This window comes from Rhinolophus sinicus, chromosome 2 (assembly GCF_057876585.1).
Source record: "Rhinolophus sinicus isolate RSI-liver-muscle chromosome 2, RSI-T2T, whole genome shotgun sequence".
NCBI classification, from domain to species: domain Eukaryota; kingdom Metazoa; phylum Chordata; class Mammalia; order Chiroptera; family Rhinolophidae; genus Rhinolophus; species Rhinolophus sinicus.
Window position 1 is genome coordinate 95,284,040 of NC_142502.1, and position 12,985 is coordinate 95,297,024.

General features: G+C 39.3%; 1 protein-coding gene across 1 annotated transcript in view; it reads left to right on the top strand.

Annotated features, from left to right (window-relative positions):
• The window catches only part of XPO5 (exportin 5), a 42,756-nt gene that overhangs the window by 17,977 nt on the left and 11,794 nt on the right, over positions 1 to 12,985 (top strand). Inside the window, exons 15-20 of the mRNA XM_019738445.3 lie at positions 3,353 to 3,508; positions 4,754 to 4,795; positions 5,115 to 5,204; positions 5,916 to 6,115; positions 6,697 to 6,796; positions 7,611 to 7,792. Of these exons, the coding sequence (XP_019594004.1) occupies positions 3,353 to 3,508; positions 4,754 to 4,795; positions 5,115 to 5,204; positions 5,916 to 6,115; positions 6,697 to 6,796; positions 7,611 to 7,792 (770 nt within the window). The remainder of the gene's footprint in view (positions 1 to 3,352; positions 3,509 to 4,753; positions 4,796 to 5,114; positions 5,205 to 5,915; positions 6,116 to 6,696; positions 6,797 to 7,610; positions 7,793 to 12,985) is intronic.

Below are 12,985 nucleotides of genomic sequence, written 5' to 3' on the forward strand. Positions count from 1 at the left end.
TCCTTAAGTTCACATGGTTAGTAAATAGCAGAGCAAACTCTAAGCCCTACAATGTTTAGTGTTCATTCGAAGGGGATAATAAGATGAGCCTACTAGTACAGTGAACCACAGGTAGGATAACAATTGCAGGGAGGACAGTGATGGAAACCTTGAATTGGAAAAACTTGAGATATTTGCCCTTAAGCATCCTTTTCTGTTGATGCCACACTGACCAGAATATTCATGTTGGGTGATCAGTGTCTCTCTTTCCTGAGTAACTGACTAATTGGTCTTGTTTTTCTATGCTTCATGTTACCTATCACCCTTCTCTTACAACACTATCTTAGATGAAGCTATAATGAATGAGATGATAGCATATACCATACTAACTATGCAAATTAGATGTAAATGGTTGGAACACTCAGTTTGGGTAATTACATTTTAGTTATTCTAGATTAGTTGTAGTAGAAAGAATCTAAGTCCCTTCAAGATAAGTGGAATATAGTGCTTTTTCTTACAAGTGGCATATTAACAAATTAGATCTTAGCATCATTTATTTCCTCTGTTTTGATACTGATTCACTTCAGTTTGAAATGATGGCATTCTGAGTTTGTTCCAAAATCTAGGTGGGAAACCCTGCTTGGATCATGTATTTTTCACTGTGTTAGTCTTTTTTCAAGTTGGGATGGGACTTATGTTTTAGTAAGTGGGACAAATCAAGAAAGCCCTTTATTAAATCAAGGGAAATGGCCCTGCTGTTTCCTGGCATTTTTTTAAGTTAGACACCTTAAAATGGATCCAGATACGTGGGTATGATCCTTCTTGAAGGCAGGAGAAAGAAATGTTCAGGGTTTGTCAAGTACTTGTCTTTAAGGTATATGAAAGGACTGGCAGTGTTGGGGGTGCGGGTGGCGGTACCTAGTTGGTTGTGCGCTGGATTTTACAGTTAAGTCCTTGAATATGATAGTAGTTGGTCAAAAAGTACCCAAAAAAAGTTTGGAATGTACGAGTATATACAAGAAAGATGTGGGCTATGACAAAGCATAGGTAACAATTAGAAATGTGGCAGGATTCATAACCAATGGTGGGGAGAAAAACAAATAGAACTAGATTCTTTTTCCTTAGGAGAATCCTAGATGGTATTATTTAGGCTTCTTAATGACTTAAAGTAAACCTGACTTTAAAACCTTTTTCCTCACCAAAATGAAATGGGTCAGAGTAAGCATTCCTAACCAAAAGAGATGAGTGTTTGGATATCTGATTAAATTATTCACCTGCTTGTTAATGAAGCTGTAACACATTATAAATCCCAAGAGTGTGCAAGTGACATCTCAGCCTGCTTCATTCCCACTTGCTGCTATCAATTTCTGACTTGGCAGAGCATTAACTAGGCCAGTGGTTTTGCAAACTGCTCGGTTTCTGCCCCACTCTCACCCTGGGTCAGTCAGAACAGATCAGCTCTTATTACGTGAAAGAATTTGACCAAGAGCTTCTTTGGGTAAAAAGATTGAAAAGCGAGCGTCTGGTTAGCTCAATCGGTTAGAGCGCGTTGCTACTAACACCAAGGTTGCTGGTTCGATCCCTGCATGGGCCACTTCGAGCTGCACCCTCCTTTAAAAAAAAAAAATGGGAAGGAAAAGATTGAAAAGCTACTCATCTCATCCGTATTGGAATTAGTTGAGCTTGTATTCCCTGTAGTATGTATGCAAGAATATTAGGTAGAGCCTTACTTTTGCAATAGATTAATGTAGAAAATAGCTTTGGAGAGAAAAAAAAATCACATTTTGAAGATGATGACTGATTTGCCTCAGATTGTAAAATATAAAGCTGAAGTATTTTAAAGCATTGTGGAACTGGCGTTAGACACAGTTCATTGGAGCAAAATAGCCCCAGGACAACTTGGAGCATAAATAAGCATCCCAAAAATATCGAGAATGATTGGATCATTTAATAAATAACGTTAGGGAAAGGTTCCTAAGTTGAAAAACAATGAAAGTAATGATAAAAAAAATGAATGGCTTTAACTACATATGTTTTTTAACTTGTAAAATAAACTTTTAAATGACAAACTTGGAACAATATTTGCAATAAATATGGATGGGGTTGATATCTTTAACTGTAAAAAGCTCATCTCCCTTAAACATTGCTTTTAGAGTACAATTGATATCACCACAGCTTTGGAGAATAATTTGGCAATGTCTAGTTGAAGACACGTAGCCTTACAACCCAGCAATTCCACTCTTACATCTGGCCTCTGAAGGAACTCCGCATGTGTACTGAGTCACCAATATTCATAGAAGCCTTGTGTGTTAAGCCAATAAAAACACTTAATGTCTAACAATAGCTTGTGTAGAATAGATTGTAATATATTCATAGAGCAATGAAAATGAACTAGGGTTATTCTATGAATAAGGGTGATTCTCATAAACATAATGTTGACCCAAAATAGCCAGCCACAAAGTAAGCATACAATACTGTGTAATTACGAATATGGACATTTGTGGCAAAAGTACCCAGAAATAAAGGAATCTGTGACAGTATGAACACCAGATTCGGGATAGTGGCTGCCTTGATGGCTGAAAAGGAGGGTACGCTCCCAGAGCCACCACTTACATCGTGGTTCTCAGCATGGTCGTACAGAGGGTTATTAAAGTATTGCTTCTAGTGTTTTAAAGGCTGGGAATATTTCACAGTCACATTTTTGTATAAATTGATAAAAACACTAGAACCCAGTGGAGAAATAGACAAAAGATATGATCAGATAATATATAGAGGAGAAACTGAAGTGTTAATACATATGAAAAAGGAAAACCTCAACCTAATAAATCGATGAAATACAAATTTAAATAAACTTAATTGTTTTACTTACTAAATAAGTAAAAGTTTTAGGCAATAAACTCTGCTGAGAACATGGTAAGAAGGGACACATTAATGGATACAGAATTAATTAATACAACCTATAAAGAAGAAAAGCAACTTGACTTATATATTCAGACCTTTTGGCCCAGTAATTCCAGCCATCCCCAAAAGTCTCTTATTCAAGTGGAACAACTGATAATGTAGCCAAAAATTTTTTTGCAAACATGTATATTAGCATTATTTACAATGGTGAAGAACTGAAAATATTCTCAATTTTTTATCATGTATATATAGGAGATGCGGTATCCCTAAGATAGCTCATGGTGGCATCATATATGACAATTCTTAGTAAAATGGGGTAATGCTCAGAATTTTAAGGGTTAAAACGCAGTAAAAAAAACAAAAAAACAAACATGTGGCAACTGTATTATGTATTTATAAATTAGAGTCCAAAGGAAGTTCAGTGAAAGTGGTTATCAGCCGTGTCAACCTCCTTTTCATGTCTGTGTTACAGGAAATCCCTGTTAATGATGGAATAGAGCTATTACAGATGGTACTGAACTTTGACACCAAGGACCCCCTCATTCTGTCTTGTGTCCTCACTGATGTCTCAGCACTCTTTCCATTTGTCACCTACAGACCAGAATTCCTGCCCCAGGTCTTCTCTAAGGTAAACTCCGTCTCCTTTGTAAACTTTATTTTGGCATTTCAAAGCTAATTTTTTTGTAACTTTTCGAAATTGTGTGAGACAAGCTAATAAACAGACAGCCGTTTATTCATTTATCGAATATTTACTCAGTACTTACTGTGGATCAGGTGCCATGCTAGAGGAAAAGCTTTACCCTTAGGAGCACTCTGTTTGGGAAGAAAGTCACATAAACAGATGTACCTGTGTGGCACGGCAAGTAATAGATGTGTCCAGTGAGAAATGGAAAAGAATACCTAAAGGGAGGGAATCGGAGTGTGCTGTCAGATTGAGAGGGTATTGGTTAGAGGAAAGGTCAATATGCAGTTTTCAGGTTTTCAGCTGAGGTGACTATGTGAGTAGTGGAGCACCACCGGAGTGAGAATGCTGGATCCAGGAGGGAGATTAGAAGTAAGGAACAGAAGGGAGTAAATACTATGTTTAAAGTATATGTACAACAACTAGGGGAGACACCTCATTGGCTATTGGAGGTTTAAAGGTCTAGACTCTAGAAAATTACAAGGTAAAATTAAGGCAGCATCATCATAGAAGTGCCAAGAGTAGAGGTGAAGCCCTAGGAAAGAGGGTATGTCTGTAGACTAAGACGTGTGCCTCAAGCAGGGAACCCTGGAGATCACCACCACTGGGGGTGGAGGGAAAGAATGAGAAGCCCCAAAGAAGAAAAAAGAGATAGCCAAAGAAATGGGGAAAATGTTGTGTGACAAAGGCCAGTAGAACTTCAAAAAGGTGGATTCATTTGTTGCAACAGAAATTCTCTAAGAACTGGAGTATGTCCACTGGGTTTCTCAATTAGACCTTTGTTAGCATGTTATTCCATCATAGTGACGAGGGCAGCAATCATATTGTGTTGGGTTAAAGAGTAAATGGGAACTTACGCAATGGAACCAGGGAGGGTAGATCACTAACTTTTAGTAGAAAGAGAAGGAAGAGACATTACCATAGCTGAGTGTTTGCGTGATGGCATAGATGGTGCTAGGATTCTGTAACCTTTATCTTTATAAAATGTTTAGTGGTAAAATTGTGACTCTCGGGCCTCTTGTAGTTATCTGAGAAAGGGAACATCTGAAACTTTGTAATAATGCCAATTGAAAGCCCTTTTGTTACCATACTGTAACACTTTTCGGATTTTGTTGGAAACTTTATAACTTCTGTGTAAAATAACTTGATGCATTTGGGACTGATGAGTGACCTTTTTTTCCTTCCCCTTAGCTGTTTTCATCTGTCACTTTTGAAACTGTCGAAGAAAGTAAGGTAAGACCATTAATTCAACCAATAAATTCTAACTTCTGAGAGCAAAAGTATGAATGCCTAATGTGTACTTTTTTTTTTAAGTAGAAGGGGTTAGTAAAGGCAGGGGATGGTCATAGGATAAGTTGTTTTGTACTGGAGATACTCTAGGGCAAACAGTAAACGTGGATTCATGGTGACTATAAATGTCACTCCATCGTGTTCCCACAGTTACGAAAATTGATTGTTAATTTGTCTCTGAAAGCGGTATTTACATGATTCTGTACAGCATCTGTAAATTATATTAAAAGTGGCTCCAAGTTTGTTCAATATCTCTTCCCAGGCCCCCAGAACCCGGGCAGTGAGGAATGTGAGGAGACATGCTTGTTCCTCCATCATCAAGATATGTCGTGACTACCCCCAGCTTGTACTGGTAAGCCACTGAGACCTGTCAAGTTTGGTTACGTTTCTCTGTCAATGCAGCCCTATTCATACCTCATGTAAAGGGCAAACTAGGAGCTGTAGCTTTGCTAAGGGTAAGCGTTCTTAAATTGATGTCTTCTTCCTCTCCTACTTAATAACGAAGTTAAAAATGCAAAGTGTTCCCAAAATGAGTAGTTCTCTTCCGTATGGATGGCCACGTTTTCCCCGTCAGTGTACGCTGCTTTACTATGTGATGTTCTTAACTATTATTGCCAGGTGATGTGCCCAATCTCTAGAGAAGCCAAATGTGAACCCCGATATTTTTTGGAGGGTTTCTAGAAGAAATTTAGCACTACTCCAGATTATAAATTAACCAAAAATTTCTTTTGTGAACACACAGCAGTGTGTGTGTGTACACATGTAAACAAACTGATCTTTGTGAAGATACTGTAAAAGTTGATGTAGAGAAAAGACAAATTGTTTTCATAGTCGTTGTATGGGAAAGTGCAGTTATCTAAATACTAAAGATAGGAGCCACCTTCTGCCTAAATTGCTTTGCTTGTCCAAGCAAAGGAACATTATACCTGCATTACTAAAGACAGTCTTATAGGCCTGACCTTCCTGGGATGCTTTGGTCCTCTTTCCACCTTCCATGAGTGACCACCTCTCTCTGAAAATCAGACTTTACCACCTCTATTTTTCTTTTCCTATTGATCTGCAGCCCAATTTTGACATGCTTTATAACCATGTGAAGCAACTCCTCTCCAATGAGCTACTCCTGACACAAATGGAGAAGTGTGCCCTCATGGAAGCGCTGGTTCTCATTAGCAACCAATTCAAGAACTATGAGCGTCAGAAGGTGTTCCTGGAGGAGCTGATGGCACCAGTGGCCAGCATCTGGCTTTCTGAAGACATGCACAGGTAGAGGAGATCCTTTGCCACTGACTGGCACTGCACTTGAGCACCCCGTTCCATTTCAAGAGCTATGCCCAGGATGGGGATGTAAAGATACCGAGGCGTAATCTCATGATCAGTGTGATATCTGAAGGTCTCTCAAAGCAGTCTTGTACTCTAATTGCTGAAAATAACCCCTTGTTGAACAGAAGTGTAGGGAGGACGAAGAAATGAGTGAAAATGGATCATATGGGTTGGGAGGCCACAGAGTGAGATCTGCGGTGTCTGCGTTGTAGCACCGGCACGTGTGGAGAAATGAGAACAGCCAATAGGGGCCATACATAATCAGCCCCACACAGACACTCATCTGTGCCCACGCAGCCTTCTCATACTATATCCTTTCTGATTCATAAAGTGTTGCTAATAACATTTAGACATCGGAAGAGAAGTTTAAGCTTTCAAATGAAAGCTGACAATTAATGTGATTAAACTCCTTGCACTGTAACAACTGCTCATTGGCGCCAAACAGTCATAGCTTATTAGCTCTTGTGAAAGAAATTGTCCTTGCTTAAATCGTGGCATAACTTGTCTTTCCCCCCAACCTTCAGAGTGCTGTCAGATGTCGATGCATTTATTGCCTACGTGGGTGCAGATCGGAAAAGCTGTGACTCGGGCCTGGAGGATCCCTGTGGCTTAAATCGTGCACGAGTGAGTAAGCCTCTCCTGGGACTGGGAAGTCGAATTGGTCACGGGTAGGAGTTGGGTGTTGTCATTTATGTTTTTCTATACGGGTGACAAATCTAGGAATCTTCACTTCCCTAAGCTTCTCCTTTCTTTTCTTCTTTAGTGTTGAATTCTTGACTTAGTTCCCACAGCAGAGCAGATGGTCTTTTCTATGAAGTCATTATTTTGGCTTTAAGGATCTGTAAATAGCTCTGAAGACGGCAGGTATAATGAGGAAGTAGGTCAGAACTGGGTCCGCAGGGTGAGTCCTCCCTGCCATTGCTCTCTGGCATGTAAAAAGTCCTGAAAGATGGCTTAACTTGCAAACCTGAGATTTTTCAGTTCTTTGCTGTTCAAATCAGCATTATTCCTGGCTCCATTATGGCAAAAGTCATATTAATTAACCTGGCAAGTAGGAGGTTGGTTGAGAGTAATGTGAGTGCGGATGAGGGCAAAAGCTGCGAAGGCCTAAGCCAGAGGGTGTAAGGTCAACTCAAAATCAAGATAAAATGTTGTCAGTCTAAACACTTTTTTTTGAAGCATATCCAAGCCACCTTCTAACTGGGGTTCTGCAATGCTCACTGCAGCCTCTGGAAGGACATCCTTCTAGAACGTACCACTCACTGTACCTTAAGATGGCAATGAAAGGACCCCTCTTGAACTTGACCTTAAAGGAAGGGACAGGTGGGGCCAGGGGTCTTTTCCTTCTCTCTAGCCTCTGTATCATTTTTGCCATAACCTTATATCTAATAGCACTGTCTTCTTTCCCTTTTATGTTACCTTGCATGTGTTTCCGTAGATGAGCTTTTGTGTATATAGCATTCTGGGTGTTGTGAAACGAACTTGCTGGCCCACCGACCTCGAAGAGGCCAAAGCTGGGGGATTCGTGGTGGGTTATACGCCCACTGGAAATCCAGTCTTCCGTAACCCCTGCACAGAACAGATTCTGAAACTTCTTGACAATTTGCTTGCCCTTATAAGGTGAGTCGGAATAATGGTTTTTCTCTGTTGTTTACTGTTTTTTACCTTAAGAATCGCAAGAGCTGCATTTGTTTGTATTTCTTCAGATCATGGTGGTGGTAAATGAAGCACTAGGTCTTGTTTCTTTCTGGATGGGGGAGGTCTCTTTTAAAAAATACCATGTTTCCCTGAAAATAAGACCTAGCGAGACGATCAGCTCTAATGGGTCTTTTGGAGCAAAAATTAATATAAGACCTGGTATTATATTGTATCATATTAATTATATTATATTACACTACATTACATTACATTACATTACATTATATTATATTATAGACCAGATCTTATATAATATTAAAATAAGACCGGGTCTTATATTAGTTTTTGCTCTTCAAAAGATGCATTAGAGCTGATGGTCCAGCTAGGCCTTATATTTGGGGAAACGTGGTAACGTTAGCGCTCACTGGTGTAAGTCTTGCATTCCAAGTGAACATGTGGGGCTAATCCCAAAATGGCTTTTCTCATTTTGAGCCACTTCTGTGTTCTTCTTTATACTTCATCCCTACTTTTTACTTTTAAGTTTTATTTGGTCTAAATTTTTGCCATTGAAGGAGTTGTTCATTGGCAGCGTGACAATTGCTTTCTGTAGTGGTGATTCTCTGGGTGGTACTCCCATGAGCCGATCTGTATTTATCAATAATGACTCTTAATAGCAAATGGACCAAACATCCAGTGGCTGTTGTGCCAAAGGCAGGCATGATACGTGCTCCCACCTCCCTTTCCCAGGTCTTTCCTTCTCAAAGCTGAGTCCTCAGACCAGGAGCGTCACTTGTTTGCAGTAGCAGAATTGCGGCCCTACCTCAGACACATTACATCAGAATCTGCAATATCACAAGATCCCAAGGTGGTTCTTGTGCCCATTAAAGGTTGAGAATCACTGTTACAAATCACAAGAGCTAATTCATATATTCAAGTGGAAATAAGACAAGTGTAGGCTTGTTACAGTTACTTGATGTATGTTTGATGATTCAGAGATGCTCTCTACAGACGGATAGGGTTTGGATAGAATTCCATTTTTACCGGCCGAAGCAAAATTGGATTGCTTCTTATATCTCATAGTATTTCTGATTTACAGTCTCAACTGGGCAAACCAAATTTCTCATGTCTCAGGGACATTCTGCGGGTAACAGACACCCCTTAGACGATAAACTTAAGAATCAAAGGTGAAGTAAAGTGAATGTTGGCCAGTTGGGAGGATGGAGTGTCTGAAAGAGTTGTCATTATGGGCATGTCTTTGGAAATAGGCCATTTTTTGTTCTGATTTCAAAAGGAGGAAAGAGATTTCAGTAAAGAAGTACGGCTTCTTTACTGCATGTTCCTACTGCATGTTGAGAGGGCAGTAAAACATTTAGTCAAGGAAAGCATTATTTCCATATTGAGGTTTTTTTAACCAAAAGCTTCTGCTTTAGCTTAGAGAAATGTGAAAGTGCTGACGTCAGATGGTAACAGACTCCTGGATCCGGCCCTTGTAGGCCTGTGGCCAGAGTCCCTGTGGTGAGAACCCAGACCTGGAAACGGGTCGTTCCTGGTTGGGTGAGGAGACTGCAACCACGGCGTGATTGTCATCTTGATGTTTTTCTAAAAGTTCAATGCTTTGGGGAAACCCTAAAGTCAGTCAAAATGTTGACTGTAGTTACGGAGAAGTTAGATTCCTGAGTGGCGTACAGCTGGAGCTAGTAGCGTTTTGTCTTGTTGTTGTAGTAAATTTTATCTTGAAGTATAACGTAAGGGCACAAGTATATATAGTAAAAGGGCACAAATTCAGAGTGTGTGTAGGTGAGTTTTCACAAAACGGGCACAGGCATAATCAGCACTCGGGGCGAGAAGCAACCGCACCCAGCACCTCTTTTCAAGTCGTTACCTGCCCCTCAAGGGTAGCCACGCTCCTGACTGGTTTCTCGAGCTTTAATAGCTGGCGTCAGGAGTGTGCACTCCTTCGTGTCTGGCTTCTCTTGCTCACTGTTATGTTTGTGAGAGTCACCCATGTTATTGCGTGTAGTTGTGGTTTGTACGTTCTCATCGCCTGTGTGGTATTCTGTGGTGTGAACATGCCGTCTCTTATTTATCCATTTAGTGTTGATGGACTTGTGAGTAGTTTCCAGCATTTTGTTTTTACAAACAGTACTGCTGTTAACATTCTTATAAATGTCTTTTGGTGTGTACATAATTTCTGTTGGGTAGAAGTAGAATCCTACAGGTAGGAGCAGAATTCCTGGTTTATAAGGTGTGTATATTTTCAGTTTTCATGGATAGAACCAAGTAGTTTTCTAAAGTGGTATACTAATTAATTTACAACTTATATTTCTACCAGTTGTATATTGGAGCTGAGTCTTAACTACTTGTCAAATAGTCTGATAAGCAAAGAAGGTGTTAGAGCTATACTGGCCAATATGATAGCCCGCTAGCCACATGTGGCTGACTATTGAGCACTGAAATGTGGCTGTCTGAATTGAGATAAGCTGTAAGTATAAAATACACACCAGATTTCAAAAACTTACTACAAGGAAAAGAAATATAAAATGTCTCATTAGTAATTTTTAATATTGATAGCATGTTGAAATGATTTTTGATGCATTAGGTTAAATAAAATGTGATTAACCTGTTTCTTTCATGTTGTTTGGCTGGCTAGAAAATTGTAAATGGCTTATGTGGCTTACATTTTGTTTCTGTTGGACAGTGTTGTTCCTAGTGGGTTGGATAGAGGATAGTCTCGAAAGGTGCATTACCATCAGTATCTGTTTATAATGGTAACAGCTTTTCTGTTAACTTGAAGTCTCTCACATTGTTTCTGTATGTCTTCTATATGTTCTATTGGAATCTTTTTGTGTATGAAGTCTTGTTACTATACTCTTAGCTGGTGATACAAGAATATTTCAGATAGGTACAGCTTGTCCAAAACCTGAGGCTTGTGTTACCTGATTGCCTTTTTCTTTGCCAGCAATAAGAAGTCGCTCTTATGTGGAAGCACAGAGCTCTAACGTGCAAGTGTATTGGGAAAGGTGCTATTTTGGGAGCCGTGCTGTCACTAGGGCTTGTAGCTGTCCCTGCTTACGAACACCTGGCCTACGTCAGAGGTATCAGAGCAGTATGTGCTCTGAGTCCTCCTGCCTCTGCCTGTGAGAGGCGCAGCCACCATGGTGCCTCCTCCTTGAGGAGATGGCGAGGAGAACAGAACAGGGACATTTGACATAGGATACACTAACCCTCCCTCTTTTTTTTTTTTTTTAACTTATCTCTTGGGGTCACAATCATAATTAAAGAATAAAAAACAGTTCATCTGCTCTCTGTCAAACTTAAGACTGAATTTTTTCAGGAAACTGATTTTATCAGAGATCATTTCACAGTCTCAGACATCTTCGCTCAAAAAAACAAAGCAAAACTTAATTCAGAAACCAAAAAGATAGTATATTGCAGTTTTTAAAAGTAAATGGCACGTGTTACCTATCCTTGGGTCCCACACAGCAGAAGGTGAAGGCTAAGGCAGAGTTGTAGCCGACCTCACAGAAATACAAGCAAACTGAGTCCAATAGCATGTTAAAAGGATTATACACCATGACCAAGTGAGATTTATGCCATTGGTGTAAGAGTCATTCAATGTACGAAAACGAATCAGTGTAATATACCATATTAGTAGAACAAAGGGGAAAAACCCACGTGATCATCTTAATTGACGCAGGAAAAGCATTTGACAAAATCGAACATCCTCTTACAATAAAAACACTCAGCTTACTAGGACTAGAAGCAAACTTCCTCAACATGAAAATGATTTTTATGACAAATCCATAGCTTATATCACACTCAATGGTGAAAGATGGCAAGCTCTCCCCCTACCATCAGGAACAAGAAGACCACGACGCTCACTTTCACTGCTGCTATTCAACACCGTGTACTGGAAATCCCAGGCAGAGCAGTTAGGCGAGAAGGAAATACAGGCATCCAAACTGGAAAAGAGGTAAAACTCTTCACAAATGACATAGGAAATCCCAATTGAAAAAAAATCTATGTACAAGTTGACCTGCACAATTCAAACCTATGTTGCTCAAAGGTCTGAATTCGGCAAAGTAGCAGAATACAGAGTAAACACACAAAAATGAGTTGCATTTCTATATTCTAACAATAAATAATCTCAAAAGTAAATTACAAAAACAATTGCAGTTGCAATAGCATCAAAAAATAAACTGCTTAGGAATTAACAACCAAGGAGGTAAAAGCCTTATACATTGAAAACTATAAAACGTTCCTGAAAGAAATTAAAGAAGACTTAAATAAATGGAAACATACCCCATGTTCATGGATTTGAAGAGTTAATATTGTTAAAATGTCAGTACTGCTCAAAGCAATCTACATATTCAGTGCAACCCCTATCAAAATCCCAATGATGTTTCTGGCAGAAACAGAAAAACTCATCCTGAAATTCACATGGAATCTCAAGTGACCCCAAAAACCCAAAACTATCTTGAAAAAGAAAAATAACTGGAGGACTCATACTTTCTGATTTCAAAACTTACTACAAAGCTACAGTAATCAAAAAACTGTGGTATTGACATAAAGACAGACATAGACCAGTGGAATAAAGAGCCCAGAAGTAAGCCCTCACCTACATGGTCAAATGATTTTTGACAAGGGTGCCAAGACTATTCAATGGGGAAAGACAACCCTATTTCAATAAGTGGTGGTGCTGGGAAAACGGAGTATCCACATGCAAGAGAATGAAGTTGGACCCTTACCTAACACCATATATGAAACTTAACTTAGAGTCGACCAAGGACCTAATGTAAGACTTAAACAATGAAACTCTTAGAAGAAATCGTAGGACAAAAGCTTCACATTGGATTTGGCAGTGATTTCTTGGTTATGACACCAAAGGCACAGGTAACAAAAAATAGACAAGTTTGATTTCATGAAAATTTTTAAGATTTTGTCCATTAAAAGACACTATCAGTAAAAAGACAGCCCACAGAATGGGAGAAATATTTACAAATCATGTATGAGATTAATATTCAGAACATATAGAGGACTTCTAAAACTGAACAATAAAAAACAACCTGATTCAAAAATGGGCGAAGGACTTGAACAGACATTTCTCCACAGAAGATATCTGAAATGCCAGTAAGCACATGAAAACATGCTCAACATCACGAATCATTAGGGAAA